The sequence below is a fragment of the Nicotiana attenuata genome, chromosome 9 (assembly GCF_001879085.1).
Source record: "Nicotiana attenuata strain UT chromosome 9, NIATTr2, whole genome shotgun sequence".
Taxonomy (NCBI): Eukaryota; Viridiplantae; Streptophyta; class Magnoliopsida; order Solanales; family Solanaceae; genus Nicotiana; species Nicotiana attenuata.
In genome coordinates this window covers 17,268,789-17,286,277 of record NC_031997.1, presented here as the reverse complement: position 1 = coordinate 17,286,277, position 17,489 = coordinate 17,268,789, and the positions used below count along the sequence as shown (strand labels likewise).

Sequence of the window (17,489 nt, the reverse complement as noted above, 5' to 3'; positions counted from 1 at the left end):
ATATATCATATTCTTATCTAAGTTGACGTTAAGATATTGAAAATGAAATATAAGCATGATAAATGAATATGATTATAAATTCAAAATCAACTAATCTTAGCATGGACGTATATTTCATGTTCATTCTGGTAATGATAGAGTTTAGTGGCACGGGAGTTTTATGAGATTTAATATTTCAACGAAAATTTTTTAACTAGTGGAACAAGATGATGTGGATAACTGGTACACATCAAGATTAAAGAGCATAATGAACTAAAATATAACTAAACAAGCGCGTAAATAAATTTCCATTATTTAGTTGCCGTTAGATGTTGATTATTTTATGTTATTAATTAATACTAGTCTTAAGGTACACATGTCGCGTGTGTACCCTATATTAATATGTTTAAAGTTTTTAATATCTCATATATAATTAAAAATGTATCTAAGTTATAAAATAGAGAGTAATGATAAGTGAATGTAAGTTTTTGAAAATGATAAATACTGAGCCTGTTTAGAAAACTCAATAGAGAAAAAGTTCTACCTGTTTTTTTCTTCATCCACGTGTTAATATTATTGTATAAATTTTCTACTTTTCTTAAAAATTAAGAAAGAAACTTTAAGAATACCTAATCCATGCACTTATATGATATTATCATAATCTATTTATCTATTATTCTTGTTACGTCAAAACAAAATTCAATTAAATTGAAGGTTGTTGTCATTAATTTTTTTTAAAGTAAAAATTTGAGAATCAGATTTATGTTAGAATAATAGAAGAAAAAGGCTGATAGTGCTTGTTGGGCTTTATTGTAATTAGTCATAGTAGTGGCCCAATTGTATCCGGGTCACAGGCCCACTATTTATACCTGTTATCTTTTTAGTCATTATTTTTTGTACAAAAAGATTAACATTCATTTTTGGATAATAGAAAATATCTGATGCTTCTCTCTCTTCTTCTCGAAGCTTCTCTCAAGTTCAATGGCCAATTCTCTGCTTCATTTCTTCTCTAGATTTGTAGTATCTAACATGGTATCAGAGCGTAGATCCTGATGGTTCATCTCATCCGTTTCCGATTGATGTTAATCACATTGTTCTTCGTCGAAATTTGGGTTTTCGTTGATTTCATTCTGAAATAGGGTTTTCTCCGAATNGGCTGATGGGACTCTAGAGAGGTATAAGGCCAGGTTAGTAGTTAGAGGTGATACTCAGGTTGAAGGGTTGATTTTCATGAAACATTTTCCCCTGTTGTCAAAATGTCTACTGTAAAAACATTGATTGCTGTGGCTGTCAAACAACACTGGCCCTTGTTCCAACTTGATGTCAATAATGCATTCTTGCATGGGGATCTTGATGAAGAGGTTTTCATGAAAATACCTCCTGGTTTGTCTGTTTCTCCCTCTTCATCTACTTCTCCTCCTTTGGTTTGTAAACTACTCAAATCCCTCTATGGTTTGAGACAGGATTCCAGGCAATGGTATGCAAAGTTGTCTCAGACTCTTTGCTCTAGAGGATATTCTCATTCTTTGAATGACTACTCTCTATTCACTAGGGGTTCTGGTTCTTCTTTGGTGATTTTTGCTGTGTATGTGGATGACATAATTCTGACTGGTACTGATCTATCTGAGATTTCATCCTTAAAAGGCTTTCTACATGAGCAGTTCAGGATTAAGGACCTTGGTTCCCTTAACTATTTTCTGGGTATTGAAGTGCTTTATTGTGATTCTGGTGTTCTTCTTCATCAAAAGAAATTCACTCATGATTTATTAGAGTCCTTTGACTCTTCTGCCTCTTCAGTTGTGGTCTGTCCACTTACTATCAATGAGAAGTTGAAGGCTTCTGTTGGTGATCTTCTGCCCAAGCCTGAGGAATATAGGTGTTTAGTGGGCAAGTTGAATTTTTTAACCCACACTCGCCCTGATATCAGTTTTGCTGTCCAGCACCTTAGCCAGTTCCTGCAATCCCCCCGTATTCCCCATATGCAGGCTGCCTTATATCTCTTGCGCTATTTGAAAGGGACTTCTGATTTTGGCCTGTTTTTCAGTCATTCCCCTGATCTTGGCTTAAGAGTCTACTGTGATAGTGACTGGGCTTCTTGTGCTGATAGTAGACGGTCCGTTACTGGTTTTTGTGTATTTCTGGGTGACTGTTTGGTGAGTTGGAAGTCTAAGAAACAGCCTGTGGTTTCTCTTTCCTCTGCTGAGGCTGAATACAGGGCCATGAGTAAAGCTGCTGCTGAAGTTACTTGGCTTTCCAGATTGTTATCTGACTTTGGTCTTTCTTCTTCTGCTCGTGTTTCCTTATTCTGTGATAATCAGGCTGCATTGCACATTGCTCGCAACCCTGTTTTCCCTGAGCGGACCAAACATATAGAGTTGGACTGTCATTTTATCAGAGGAAAAATTGGTGATGGCTTGATCAGTTTGGCTCATGTTTCTAGTGCTGCTCAAGTTGCTGATATCCTTACCAAGGCACTCCCTGGGCCTGCTCATCATCTCCATCTTGGCAAGTTGGGGGTTCTTTCACCCTCCAACTTGAGGGGGGCTGTTAGAATAATAGAAGAAAAAGGCTGATATGGGCTTTATTGTAATTAGTCATAGTAGTGGCCCATTGTATCCGGGTCACAGGCCCACTATTTATACCTGTTATCTTTTTAGTCATTATTTTTTGTACAAAAAGATTAACATTCATTTTTGGATAATAGAAAATATCTGATGCTTCTCTCTCTTCTTCTCGAAGCTTCTCTCAAGTTCAATGGCCAATTCTCTGCTTCATTTCTTCTCTAGATTTGTAGTATCTAACAATTTATTTAAAAAAAAAGAGTAAAATCTAACATCAAGTTTTTTTGTTCACTGTCCCGTTTGGCTTTTATAGATCTTTTATTAAAAAACTGTTTGACGGTTGTAACCCAAATAAAATTGTATTAACGAAAAAGATAGTTATTAATATATTATAAACCGTTGATTAATTAAGTTTTCAAATAAGATTCAAACTCTGAAAAAAGTTTTAATCTTATTGCCTTGCTACTTGAGAAACTCCTTAATAATTGTAAATTTGGAATATCCGTCCTTAACCAAAGATATTGGGTTTATGTCCTGGTATAAATTTATCTTATTAATGTGAGACTTCTCGACGCAAAATTGAATTTAATAAAAATTGAATTTAATTAGTCCCAATACAAGTACCAGACACCGAGTAGAAAACTAAAAAATTTAGAGTAATATATTTTTTATTAGATTCATAATCCTTGAAAAAACTAACTTGATTTACAAACATAGATTTTGTTATGTTGATTGAGCAGACAGTATTTTTATCAGATTTATAAGTCCTTGTGAAAGTTAACTTTAGTTACAAACGTAAAGAATTTTGTTGTATCGATGCATAGAATATTTATATTATATTTCTAAATCCTTGTGAAAGTTAATGTATTGTCTTAACCTAAAAGGAGTTAAAACTGCTCGAAAATTTGACCTAAAATTTTTAAGCCCTTGTATTTTATTCAAATTGAAATTGTGTTCTGTCTATTGAAATTCCAAAGTCGCGCCAATAATTACTCATGGAAAAGACCGCTTTGAAGAATCTTTTTTCCTCTATGGAAACTAAAAAATCCCAAGCGTTAAAGGAATTCAAGTTGCTAAAAAAAATTGACTAAAATATTTGGAAAAAATTAACCATTTATTATGAAATACTTGATTATGGTGGATGTCCATAACTCCTAAGGGAGTAACACCCACTACTTCTTACCATTATGGATGTAACTCCCACACCTACATGATCTTCCCCCATGTTCCCAATAGTTAATACCATGTTTATGACATCCCTTTGTATTACCTATATCATCCTATAAATAGAGGGTTTGGGCATCACATTGTACACACTTGAATACATGGAAGAAATAGATTCTCTCCTCTCTTTCTCTCTTCATTGTTGTCTATCTTCTTGTTTTATATTATTACTTTGAGCTAAGTTTTGTAACACGTTATCAGCACGACTTCTCCAATTTTACTAAAGTTGAATTTCACTTCTTGCAAGTGATTTATGGGATGTTTCCGAAAAGAATACTTTTATTTTTAAATGGCTAACTGGAACCACACAGTACATAGCAGGGATAGACAAGTTTTTCCACGAAGGTGTAGTATGTACTAGACAATTGCTACACCAACATGGTACATATATTCTCTTGATAGTATTGTGGTAAACCTTTCTTTCTTTAGAGATCCGGGGAGTTATAATATTTATATTATTCTTGGTGCACTCATACCTCTATATGTTATATTTGATTCAGCAAATGAGCAATGTAATATTTACTCTCTCCTTGAGTTTCTATGAAATTAACATGCCAAATAGATTTGAGCAAAATAGTTTCAATCTGATAAAGTGACTTACTAATTTATATTACTTATGTCACATGAATATGTTGGTGTACCATATTACTTGTTGGAATTTAAATCACTTGTAACCTTCATAGAAATATTGGGTTAGCATAATTAAGTTGCTAATGGGTTGAACAAATATATACATGCTTAGATATTTATATTATTTCATGAAAAGATATTCTTTTGAACCTTCATGAATATCTGGCCAAACTTAGCAAAGCTTTCAATTTTGTTCATGCTTGATGAATATAATTTTGTTAGTTTCTACAATTGCATGCATAATACAAGTATTATTGCTTACTGAATTGTAATAAATATATGAACAATGGTGTGATAATTAATATTTTAAATGCTCAAGGGTGAGCCTCAGCACGCTTTAGCCTATTATGGCATTGGTTGAGGATAAGATATCGGGTTTGAGCCCTGGTGCACCCTGATGATAAGGTCATGATATTGGGTTTGAGTCCCAATTCATTATAAATTAACATGCTTTTATATGGGTAAGGCAGTGGGTTTGAGTCCCAATGCACCATATTAATGATATAATGATGACTAATGAAAAATAATGTATCTTTCATGAAAAGGCATGAAATATCCCACTTGATTTGCTCCATTCTTGAAGAGAATGTGATAGCGGCGCATAATAAGTCTAAATGAAGACAAGTGGTTGACCAATAAACGTGGGCGTGCCAAAGATCAAATAATAATAGGTATCATTATGGTAATTGTAAAATGAGAACAATAAGGGTTCTCAAAATAGTCCTTCAAAATGTGAAGGCAATGTTTAACATCAAATTGGTGTGGAAAAATAATAAAGCACGTCGCTGATTATGATCCATTTTTTGAAAGAATGCGACTTGTGATAAGCATCGTAAATGCAGACTCATTCCTAAAGTGAGTGTAAAAATATATATATATGATACAAATTATCCACAAGAATGTATTTATGCATGGTTGAATAAATACTACAACTCACCTCTACGGGAGGTTTGAGAGAAAGAAAGATCATGAACATTACTAGTAAGTCTCAAAAGAAACTTTTTGAGTTTCAAATGTATTAGCCAAAATGGTTGGCATATTGAGACTATAAATGAAAGGAAGATCGATTAGCTCCAAATTACTATAACATATCGGGTAAATATGAAGGTTACCCGATTTTTCTTCTATTTGTACTACAGATGTATAAGCATGATATGAAATCACATGCCATAGTAAATTAAATATTTACTGAAATAATATCAGTTGGCATGACCGGTTGGCCATCCCGGCTTATTGATGCGAAAATTAATTGAGAATTCACATTGGAATATATTGAAGAAATAGAAGATTCTTCAAGAATTCTCTTGTGCTGCTTATTCTCATGATATACCAGTTAAGGTTGGGACTGAATCCCTTGATTTCTGGAACGAATAGAAGGTGATATATATATGGGCCCAGTCACCTGCCATGTGGATCGTTTACTATTATATGATTTTAATAGATGCATCTATTGTATGGTCACATGTGCGTTTGTTATCAACTTGCACTTTGGTTTTTGCAAGGTTGTTTGCTCAAATTATTAGAGCACAGTTCCAGAATATATATGATAATTTATCTTGATAATGCTGGTTTAAATCCAAGTTGGTTTAGCAGAAATTGTATGCCTCCAATTATAGCTAAACCATTGGTTATGAGAACAAAACTCCCAAATAAAAATTTGGTATGAGGTGTATTATTTAATATACAACAGTACTTGTACGCATCTAGCCAACAAGTTATGATAAATTCTCTCCATTACAATTGGTTCACGGTTAGGAACCAAATATTCCCATCTAGAAATATGGATGTGCTATATGATTTGATTGTGCTGCCACAATGCACAAAGATGGATTCCCAAAGAAGGTTGAAAAATGTGTTGGTGATCCCGACATTAGGGGGAGAAAATGGGCAGCTGAAAAAGTGATACGTGAAATGAATTATTATGAATACATCTAGATCCTCGTACAAGAAAATGTGAACTTGAAATTCAAGTGATAATTCATTTCTAAAATATTTCCAAGCACATTGCTGACCCAAAGTTAAATGTCATATTCCAGCTGCTAATGCTCCAAATAGAATAACGTCCATGATGGATAGAGTTTATGGCACGCATGAAGCGTAATAGACAAATCGGTTCCAAAGATAAAACTCCTTGAAGAAGAAGGGAGCAAATGTTCAAGATGGTCATAATAAGGAGGCAAGTGCTTTATAAGAGCACCATGACATAACACTTTATAAGACCTCATGGGAGAGGCTCAGGTACTTGAAAATAATGAGATCTCGATATGTTATGTCTTTATTTGTGCGATGATGGAACCGATGTAAAATGATCGTCGACGATGTTGTTAATATAATGTAGCGCTCAATATTATTAATATTGACGAGGATCTTGTGCTCAAATCTGTCATGGAATTTGGACAGATAAATGATTGGCCAAATGAAAAATATGCAATGAAAATTGACTTCATCTGAAAAATATGAAGTTTAGACGAATAGTCCCAACAGCTGAGAGTATAAAGGCTATATGGAGATATTGAAATATGATTAGTATTATATTGCAAAAGGAATCCTTGATATAGATTTGTTTATTTTAACAAATATTGTCAAGGTTTTGTTGGTTACAAATGCAGGGCATAGTTCGTTGTTCAGACAATCTATTTTCATGTGAGGGTAATGCCAAATTATCATTTACAAGGCAGTTAATTGTTGATACTTATTCAAGTCATGCCAAGATAAGCAACTGATAAAGCAAGGGGCTCAACACACAACAGACGTGTGACTTGACTTTGAAGAGAAGATTCCAATAATACTGAAGATAATGTTGTTTGCTTATATCAATTGAAAGAAGGACTATCGAAGGAGACAAAATAAAGCACATTCACCAAAGTTCTTCAACAAATTTGTTCAAGTGATAATTTGACAAACTTCTTCACAAGACATTGCGGATCTCAATATTAGAGAAGTTGTTATACAAGATTGGAATTCGTCGTCTCCGAAGAATAAAGTGATGTTTTCATCAGGGGGAGGCAAATACGCGCTGTACTCTTTTTTCCTTAGCTATGATTTTATCCCACTTGGTTTTTCTGGCAAGGTTTTTAATGAGGCAGCAAATAATGCGTATTACAAGATATGTGTACTCTTTTTCCTTCACTAAGATTTTTTCCCACAGGGTTTTTTCCTTGTAAGGTTTTAACGAGGCACATTATCTTTGGACATCCAAGGGGGAGTGTTATGAAATACTTGATTATGGTGAATGTCCATAACTCCTAAGGGAGTAACACCCACTACTCTTCTCCATTAACCTCCTACTACTTCTTACCATTATGGATGTAACTCCCGCACCTCCATGATCTTCCCTCATGTTCTCAATAGTTAATACCATGTTTATGGCATCCCTTTGTATTACCTATATCATCCTATAAATAGAGGGTTTGGGCATCACATTGTACACACTTGAATACATGGAAGAAATAGATTCTCTCCTCTCTTTCTCTCTACATTGTTGTCTATCTTCTTGTTTTATATTATTACTTTGAGCTAAGTTTTGTAACACCATTCAATTTTTATTATATTTCTTTTAGAAATATCTTACATTACATGATTGAAATAAGGAAAGATTTAATACACAAAAATTTAGTAGAATTTGAAGTCCTAAATATTAGAAAAAAAATACTACTGGAAAATGGCAGAATTTCGACCGTCAAAACGGTCGGAAATCGCGAATTTTCGACTACTTTCCGACCGAAATTGGTCGGTCGAAAAACAGTTGGTCGGAAATCAATTTCCGACCGAATCTGTCGGTGATTTCCGACCAAAGTTGTCGGAACATTCAAAAGGCCAGACGACTAAATATTCTCAAATTTCCGACCAAAGTGGTCGGAATTTACCGACCGAATTAGTCGAAATAATAAAAATAAAAATAATTATTTATTTAAAATTAAATAATATAAATATATAATTTCTGACTGAATCGGTCGGAAATTAATAATTAAAAAATAAATTTTATTTAATTTCCGACGGAATCCGTCGAAAACGGTTAAATATAAATTATTTTAAAAAAAATTTGGGCTGTTGTCCTACTATTTCCGTAGGAAATCAGTCGGAATTTTCTGTAAAACTGGCCAGAATTCTGCCCAATTTTGAGCTACACCACCTGTCAAACTATTACAATACAATAACAACAACAATATCAACCATTAACACAATCTAAACCAACAATACCAACCATTAACACAATCTTAACCAATAATACCAATCATTAACACAACTTAAACCAACAATACCAACTATAAAAACCTAGCTATTTTGGGCATAAAAACATCCAAATAGTAGCCCACATTGAATTTTAAAAACAAAACATAAAGTTGTCTCTCACAATCAAGTTTACCATTCAACCAAAACATCACACCTAAACTACTACACATTAGATTCAGTTTATTCATCCTCATCATCAGATAGATCATGCCCATGTTTTCTCATGAATTTTGCATCTTAACAAATATTCCGAATTGGGAGTCCAATTGTTGCTTCAAATCACGAATTTTCTTTCTCATATCTTCCATATGTTCTTGATTTTAAGAATAAGAAGAATTGGCTAAGAGTGGGTTTGGATGACCTGTAGGTCAACGTACTCCAAGTCCGTAGATTCTGCCTTTGTTTGCTCCACCTGCTGCCTCTGTCCAAAATGAAGCCATATCATCAGGTATTGGTTGAGTTGAAGGAGTCTGAGTTTGTTGCCATTCGTCTACCCTTTTATGATAATCTTCCTGAAATGAAAACATAATTATTATGTAAACAAACTAATATTAATAAATCATAAATAATTATGAAGTTAGTATTTTACATATGTGTCTGATGCACGCGTCTCCACCCAGTGTTCACTTGTACCATCCTTCTTCTTTTTCTTATGCGTCTCCTCGAAGACCTCAGCGTGACTCATATCTCTCCCTCTTTCCTTTTCCTTCATAGCAAAAAGTACGAGTTAGATATTACAAACATAAAATTCTATATGTAAAGCCAAGAAATTTTTTATAAGTAATTACTAATCTTATTTTATGGGCCGCAAAACTAATCGAACCTCGAAAATACTATTTATTTCATTTTGATGTTGAGGATGCCATGTACACTTTGTCTGCAATATAAAAAAGTAACATTAGATGAAAACGATATGTATTTAAATAAATGTAATCAATTTTAGCCTAAATTGATTCCACATTTGCTTTATGATATTGTACGTTATCTGTCCCCAAGAATTCCACGTCTCATGGTAAAATAGCTTCATAGAATCCACAACCAAATGTGTAGACTGAAAGGATGGCAAAAACCTGCATTAAAGTAACATATATATAATTAATAAACATCAAATAAATTCAAATATTTAGGATCTACAATAAATTTAGTAAAAACAAAACTCAACTAATCTACAACAACAATTTAATGGATGAAACTGATAATAGATTTCAGTTAAGCTTAATTCCATGAAAGTCAAAAGATATTAAAAAAGTTAGGAGTAAGACATATTGTCAAAAGTAGTCAACTAGCACTAAGAGTTTTAAAATATTCTTCATACTTTCTCCTCTTAAAATTAGTACCCTCCCCAATATAATCAAATGAGATGAATTACTATATATGTAACAACTTTACAAATTAGTTAGCAAAATTATTTAGTAAAATTATCCCCAACTTAGTATTGTTATCCCCAAATTAGTATGTAATTACCAACATATAAATTTAATTTAGCAATATATGACTCTAAATTACCAACATATAATTTTAACATATAAGTTTAATATATAACCCTAAATTACCAACATATAACTTTACCATATAACTCTAAATTACCAACATATAACTTTAATTTAACTACTAACAATAGTCACAGATTTACTTTAGCTAACACCAATCAATTTTTTCAAACCAATCTAGGAGCAATTAAACAAAATTAGTGTATTTAAAAAAAAAAATGACAAAGGAGGATGAGGGAAACTTACCTGGCAGTGGAGGGTCGTCGACGGACCTGCAGCTGGGCGGCGGTGCCGGCGAGTCCTGCTAGTTGATGGCTGCGGCGGATTTGGGTGGGGGGAAGTTTGAGTGAGAGAGAGAAGAGAGAAGGAAGAAAAGAGGGGAAGGAAAAGAATGGGGTCGCTGGAGGGTTTTTAAAAAAAACTTTCCGACCGATTCGATCAGAAATTTGGTCAAAGTAGTCAAGCCTCATTTTACTAAAAAATTCCGACAGAATCGGTCGCTACTTATTATTATTTTTTTAATTTTTTTTAATTATTTTCGACCGAATTGGTCGCTAACAGTTACGCGAAATTTTTTGCCAAAATTTACGATGGATATAGACGGGATATTAGTCGTAGCTATTATTAAAAATTAAAAAAATATATTTTTATGCATTTCCCGACCGATTCCGTCGGAGATTTCCGACTACTTTTTTCCGTCGGAATATTTCAGTCGGAAATGAGCCGTTTTTTGGTAGTGAAATAAGTTTTAGGGTACGTGCTTTGCGCGTGTACTCCATATTCATAAATATAAAGCTTAAAAAATTATGTAAATATTATTAAAAGTATGAATCATTTCAAAAGTATTTTTAAAATTTAATATTGAGTCAAAAGTATAATAATTGTGAATGTTGAACTATTTTATATCTAATTATTGTAATTATTAGAATGTCTCTTTATTTATTTGGTACATAAAATTTATAGAAGTAGTGTTTGATTAAAGGATAATATACATATTATTGTATACTCAAACATTCAAACATATTTTTTTTTTAAAATCTTTATCTCTGTTCTTCCTTATTACTTTTACTAAGTTAATTAAATTATATAAAACTAATTGGTTTTAATTTTACAACCAGTTAAAAAGTTATAAGTAAGAATAAGGAAAATCGGACTTTAATTATTGTTTCTTACTTAGTCTTTCTCAGAGAGTTTATATTGGTAGTTTGAATATAATAAACAAAGGAGTAAAAACATCAAAAAATTTAAACCTGATTCACCGAAATTATCTACTATGAATTTCCTCCAAAGCCCTACGGTTTGAACTATATAACAAGTGAAATTCAAGCTTTATCGAGAGTATCAAATAAGAAAAGTTCATATCATTCATTCGAGTCAGAGTATTCTATTTTTAAGTTATTCACACCCATGCAAGGATAAAAAAATAAAAATAAATAAAATGAAAGAAAATAAGTAAATGCAGGAGAATACAAAGTTGTAAATAGTAAGACAAACTTGAAAATTGCTCAAATCTATTTTCTCCAAAGTTGTACCCATTGCAAATTTAACAATTAAAATTAGTGTATGAAGAGATAGAAAAGTTTTTTCCTCACTCACCTTAATGACTCATTTTACTCTCTCTAATGCACAATAGAAAAGGAATTAAAACAATATCCTTCATTTTCCAAATCCTTGTGCACAGATAAATAGGTAGAATTAGCAGCCTTCACGCGACCATTTATAATGTAATAACTTTTGTTCTGTTGAAATAAATTTTTCCAATCTTTAATATTTTTATTGAAAAGTACTGCCTGGATCTTTGTCCGCTATAAATTAATATAAACAATATTGTAGATTAATTAAAAATAATACGAATAAGTAATAAATTATATCAAAATAAATATACAAAAGAAGCATGCCTCTTCATCCACAAATGTTAAATGCCATCGCAAACCCTCTCCATTGTCATTCTTATATTTTATTATTGGTCCTCTTCTAATAACCAATACCTTAATTACCCATTCAACTTCATAAAGTTTAAGGTTATTTATTGGGACACATTGTTTTTTCAAATCGGATTCCATTACAGTGAAGTACCTGCAATACATAAGTAAAAGCTACAAAATTTTATCTAATAGCTGAAATTAATATTGTCACACTAACATTAATTAAAATAACACAAACCATTTATCTCTAAAGGTATACAATTTAAACATAATACTACGTCAATGTAAAAGACTTTGATATCCAAAACTAAAAATTATGCCGAAAAATAAAGAAGCACGACACAAAAACAATTACAATAAAAGTTAAGATGTCATTGTTTTTCTCTCTAATTCATAAACATGACCCTAAAGCATTACTTAATTATGAAAAACGTGAACTTACTCATTACGAAAAGATAACAATAAAGAGAACTAATAAAACCTTTTGAGAATAATGAATAATGTGGAATAATGACAGCTTTTATAGGAATAATTGACTTATTCTTTTCCTATATGGATTCGTACAATAAAGCTTAATTATATGCAAACGGGAGAAGATTAAATAAGGAAGCATATTGTTGTCAAAAAAGGAAAATGACAGTTTCCTTTAGGTTTATGATTCTTTAGATTTTACTTTGTTTAGAATTCTTTCCTTGCACCGTATCTTTTTTATGTTTTTTGTTTCCTTTAGGTGGGGATTCTAAATTAGAATAAGATTTTCTTTGTTTAGGATTCTTTACTTAATTATGTCTTTTATTTTTATTGTTACTTACGGGTGTCTTTTCTTTGTTTAGGTTTAGGATTCAATTTAAGTTTTAGGTTATGTCACGGAAAAAAAAGAATTTGACCCTCAATAGGTAAGAGTTTGATGTATGCGTAGTTTAACTGGAAAGAAAAATCATCCTAAGGTAATTTACAATTATATCCTTAAAAGTCGATCAATATTTAAAGGTTATTTTAGTCGTGCAATATTTAGCATAAATTATTCGTACTTTTATAATAATATAGATATAGATAGATAGATATAGATACAGAAATATAGATTAAATGACTATTTTTAAATATACAAAAATAATAATTAAATAACTATTTTATTCAATGTAAACTATACTTTTGAAGGGTAAAAAAGGTTATCAGTCGACTTGTTGAAGGATCAGTGGATCTTGATGTTGTCCCAATTGTGGGTGTTCATGGACTTGGCAAAACTACATTGGCAAAACAATCTATAATGATTCTCAAATTTTCAGATGAACTTTTCATCAACATTTGGGTTTACGTTGGCCAGCCAAGAGAAATAAAGGATATATTTCTAGGATTTTGGTGGCCAGAACTTCATTCTTTTCTCCCCTTTTTAAAAAAAATTAAATAATAGTTCTAATTCCCATATATATATATATATATATATATATATATATATATATATATATATATATATATATATATATATATATTTGTGTATATCCTCAAAAAATTATATTTATACACTAAGATATACGAAGAAGAAAAATAAATATTTTATATACATTTTAATATACAAAGAAGGAAATAAATTTTTGATATACATTTTGATATACTCAAAGAAGGAAAAAGAAGATATGATATACACATTGTTTGATGGGTTATACACTGTGATATACAAATAATATAATTAATTTGTATTATACACTTGGATATAAAGACAACAATAAATTATAGACAACTATATTTATAATTTCATATTTTAGGTATACAAACAAGGAATATAGAATTTTGAGGTACACAAAGAAGATAAAGTTGTAATGTCACGACCCCAATTTCCCTCCATAGGATGTCGTGACGGCACCTAGTCTCTGAGACTAGGTAAGCCTAACACTTACTAAAAAAATAGAAGAATTCGACCATCAAATGAAACATACGAGATAAAAATCTTATACAAATTACAATTCCTAAAACTGGTAGTACAAGTTATAAGCTCTACTGAGTTTGCTAGAAAAATTCCAAAATACAATTGTTCGGAATAGAATTCAACAGTACAAGTACAATATCTGAAGGTGACTCTGAGGCCTGCGAACGCGACGACAGGTTTACATTGAGTCTTCACAGCTCGACCAGGCGGCTAATAATCAACAACAACCGTGTGTAACGACATGACCGGTCGTTCTGAGCAATTGCACTTTGCTCGATAGTTTTCAGGCATGAGTAGCTCCGTATGATGTATTAGGACTTATGTGAATCGTTGGTTTTAGTTTTCAGGTTATTTGGATTTGATTTGGAAGAATGATTCTCTACTAGAAGCTTTAAATTCAAATGGCTTGACCAAGTTTGACTTTTTAGTATTTGACCTCCGATTGGACTTCTAATGGTTCCGTTAGCTCTATTGGGCGATTTTGGACTAAGGAGCGCGTCCGGATTGTGATTTGGAGGTCCGTAGTAGAATTTGGCTTGAAATGGTGAAAGTTGGAATTTTTGGAAAGTTTGACCGGGAGTGGACTTTTTAATATCGGGGTTAGATTCCGATTCCGGAAGTTGGAGGTGTGATTCTTCGTTTCGATGTTGTTATGTGTGTTTTGAGGCCTCAAGTAGGTCCGTGTTAGGTTATGGGACTTGTTGGTATGTTTGGACGGGGTTCCGAGGGGCTCGGGCGTGTTTCATATTTGATTTCGGATCATTTTTCTTCATGTTGCTGTTGCTGAAGGCTGTTGATTCTGGTGTTTCTGCATCTGCAGAAGAATGCACGCAGATGCGGACTGTTGATCGCAGAAGCGAAGGAAGGCCTGGTTGGAATGGATCGCAGAAGCGGGGATAGGGGCGCATCTGCGGCCCCGCAGAAGCGAAGATTTGGGCGCAGGAGAGAGATTTAGCGCATGAGTGTGTTTGGTTGCGCACCTACGGTTGCGCAGAAGCGGATGTAGATTCGCAGGTGCGAGGGATCAGTTGGCAAGTGGTGTCCGCAGAAGCGGAGCTCGTGTCGCAGAAGCGGCTAATGTGGTGCAAAAGCAGAAGTGCTAGGCAGAATGATAAATACAAGGGTTCACGATTTTGGCTTCATTATAACATTTCCAAGCTCGGATTGAGGCGATTGTTGGAGCAATTTTCACCATATGAATTGGGATAAGTGTTCTCTACTCGGTCTTGGTTATATTCCATGAATCTATCTTCGATTTTAGCTTTTGGTTAATGAATTTAAAAGAGAAAATCGGGTGTTTTGGCCTAAAGTTTCATAATACGAGTTTTTGAGTTTTGAACGCTGATTTTGAGTCGGATTTGAGTGAAACTATTATGGTTGGACTCATAATTGAATGGGCTGTCGGATTTTGTGAGTTTTGGCGGGTTCTGAGGTGTGGGCTCGGGTTGGGCTTTTTGGCCGGCTTTTGATTAAAGATTCGACCTTTTTCGATTGGGATTGGTTCCTTTAGCATTGTTTGATGTATTTGAGTTGTTTTTGGTTAGTTTCGAGCCGTTCGGACGTCGGAACCCGCGAGATGGTATTTCTTGAGCATCGCTTGGCTTGCTCGGTATTGGAATTGGCTTGTTCGAGGTAAGTAACTCTTCTAAACTTAGTGCTATGGTAAGAAACCTCGAATTATATGCTATGTGATCGGTGTTGAGGTGACGCACATACTAGGTTACGGGCGTGTGGGCATGCACCGTGTGAATTGTGACTCCGTTGTTTCTGTGGTACTGTATAGTTGCCTGATCTTACCTGTAACCATGAAATTTCTAGGTACTTGAGCTATTGAGCTATGATCCATGCTAGAATCCATGTCTAGGCTACATGTTTATCCTATTGGGACCCACTGAGGTCATTTCTTCTGTTGAGCTATCTGCTTTCATTGCATTATATACTCAGTCATACGCATTCATATGCATATCATATCTCAGTCTATGTTACTATTTATTTATACAGCACATCATTATTTTGTGCTGATATTTCATGACACTGAGAGCCCGAGAGACTGGAGAGATTGATGACTAAGTGAGGCCGAGGGCCTGATGGTGAGGATATATATATATGGGATCGGGCTGCATGCCGCAACATGTTCTACTAATATATGCCATATTAGCTTGTTATAGCGCTTGGGCTGAAGGAGCCCCTCCGGAGTCTGTACATACCCCCAGTGAGCGCAGGTACCTACTGAGTGCGAGTGCCGTGTGCCGAGTGATTGGGAGTACTGAGTGACTATGAGAACTGACTGACTGTGAGGACTGAGTGATTGTGAGGATTCAGTGACTGGGAGGATTGAGTGAATTGATACTCTTTGAGTACGCATATGGTTCTATCACTGAGTCGCATCGCATTTGACATGCACATGACATACATGCCTAGAGATGCATTTTCCTCATATTGTACGGTATCACGTCATTCATGACTTCTCACATATATTGACATATGGGCATCGAGAGGTATTTTACACTTTCTATCTGGAGAGAAAATGAAAAATTATATTTACTGTTGAAAGTATTTTTGGGAAAAACTCACAGTTTACAAACTTACTTGTATTTTCGACGTTTTCGGTAAAGGGGTTGGGTTTTCACTGATATACTTAAAAAGCGGAACTATTTTTAGAATACTATGAAAAAGATGAGCATTTTATCTCTTAGTTACTTCTTTATTTAATTGCTTTATGTTGTTATGAACTGTTGTTGGCTATTGGTGTTATACTCGACCTTTATTCAAGCTCGTCACTACTTTCAACCTAAGGTTCGTTTGTTACTTACTCAGTACATAGGGTCAATTGTACTGATACTACACTTCTGCACATTGCGTGCAGATGTTGGTTGATGTTGTTGTTGTGCTCAATGGTTGCTGGATTGGAAGATGTACCTGCGTCCCTATTGTAGCTACCTCTTGTTCATGATAGCCTTAGATTTTAAAACTCTGTTTATGTACTTTTCAAACAGAAGGTGTATTTAGCTCATATCATCATTCGTAAACTCTATTCTTAGAAGCTCATGATTGTACTACCACTCCTTGGGGAATGTATAAGAATCAGAGAATTCCTTTGTTTAATTGTCTTATTATTATCATTGAAATTTGATAGTTATAAGTTGGCTTACCTAGTGGGTTGGGTTAGGTGCCATCACGACTAGTGGATTTTGGATCGTGACAGTTTGGTATCAGAGCTCTAGGTTCATAAGTTCTACAAGTCATGAGCAAGTGTCTAGTAGAGTCTTGCGAATCGGTATGATGACTTCCATACCTATCTTCGAGAGGCTACATGGCATTTAGGATATACTTTCCATCTTTCTTTCCTTATCGTGTGACATTGATTAAGGTTGAAGCATAATCCTTTGAATTCCTTCCACACATTCGTATGCGCACTTGAGCGCTCGGTATCAGTTGTGCATCGACGACTTGTGATTTCCTGGATGAGGTGCGAGATGTGATTTCTATGTGTTGATGATGAGCCAATCTGGAGGAATTGAGG

At 33.8% G+C, this 17,489-nt stretch overlaps 1 protein-coding gene across 1 annotated transcript; it reads left to right on the top strand.

Moving 5' to 3' along the window:
- LOC109232553 (uncharacterized mitochondrial protein AtMg00810-like) lies at positions 1,236-2,552 on the top strand. Its single transcript, XM_019398319.1, has one exon. It carries the CDS (start codon positions 1,236-1,238, stop codon positions 2,550-2,552), a length of 1,317 nt encoding a protein of 438 aa, XP_019253864.1.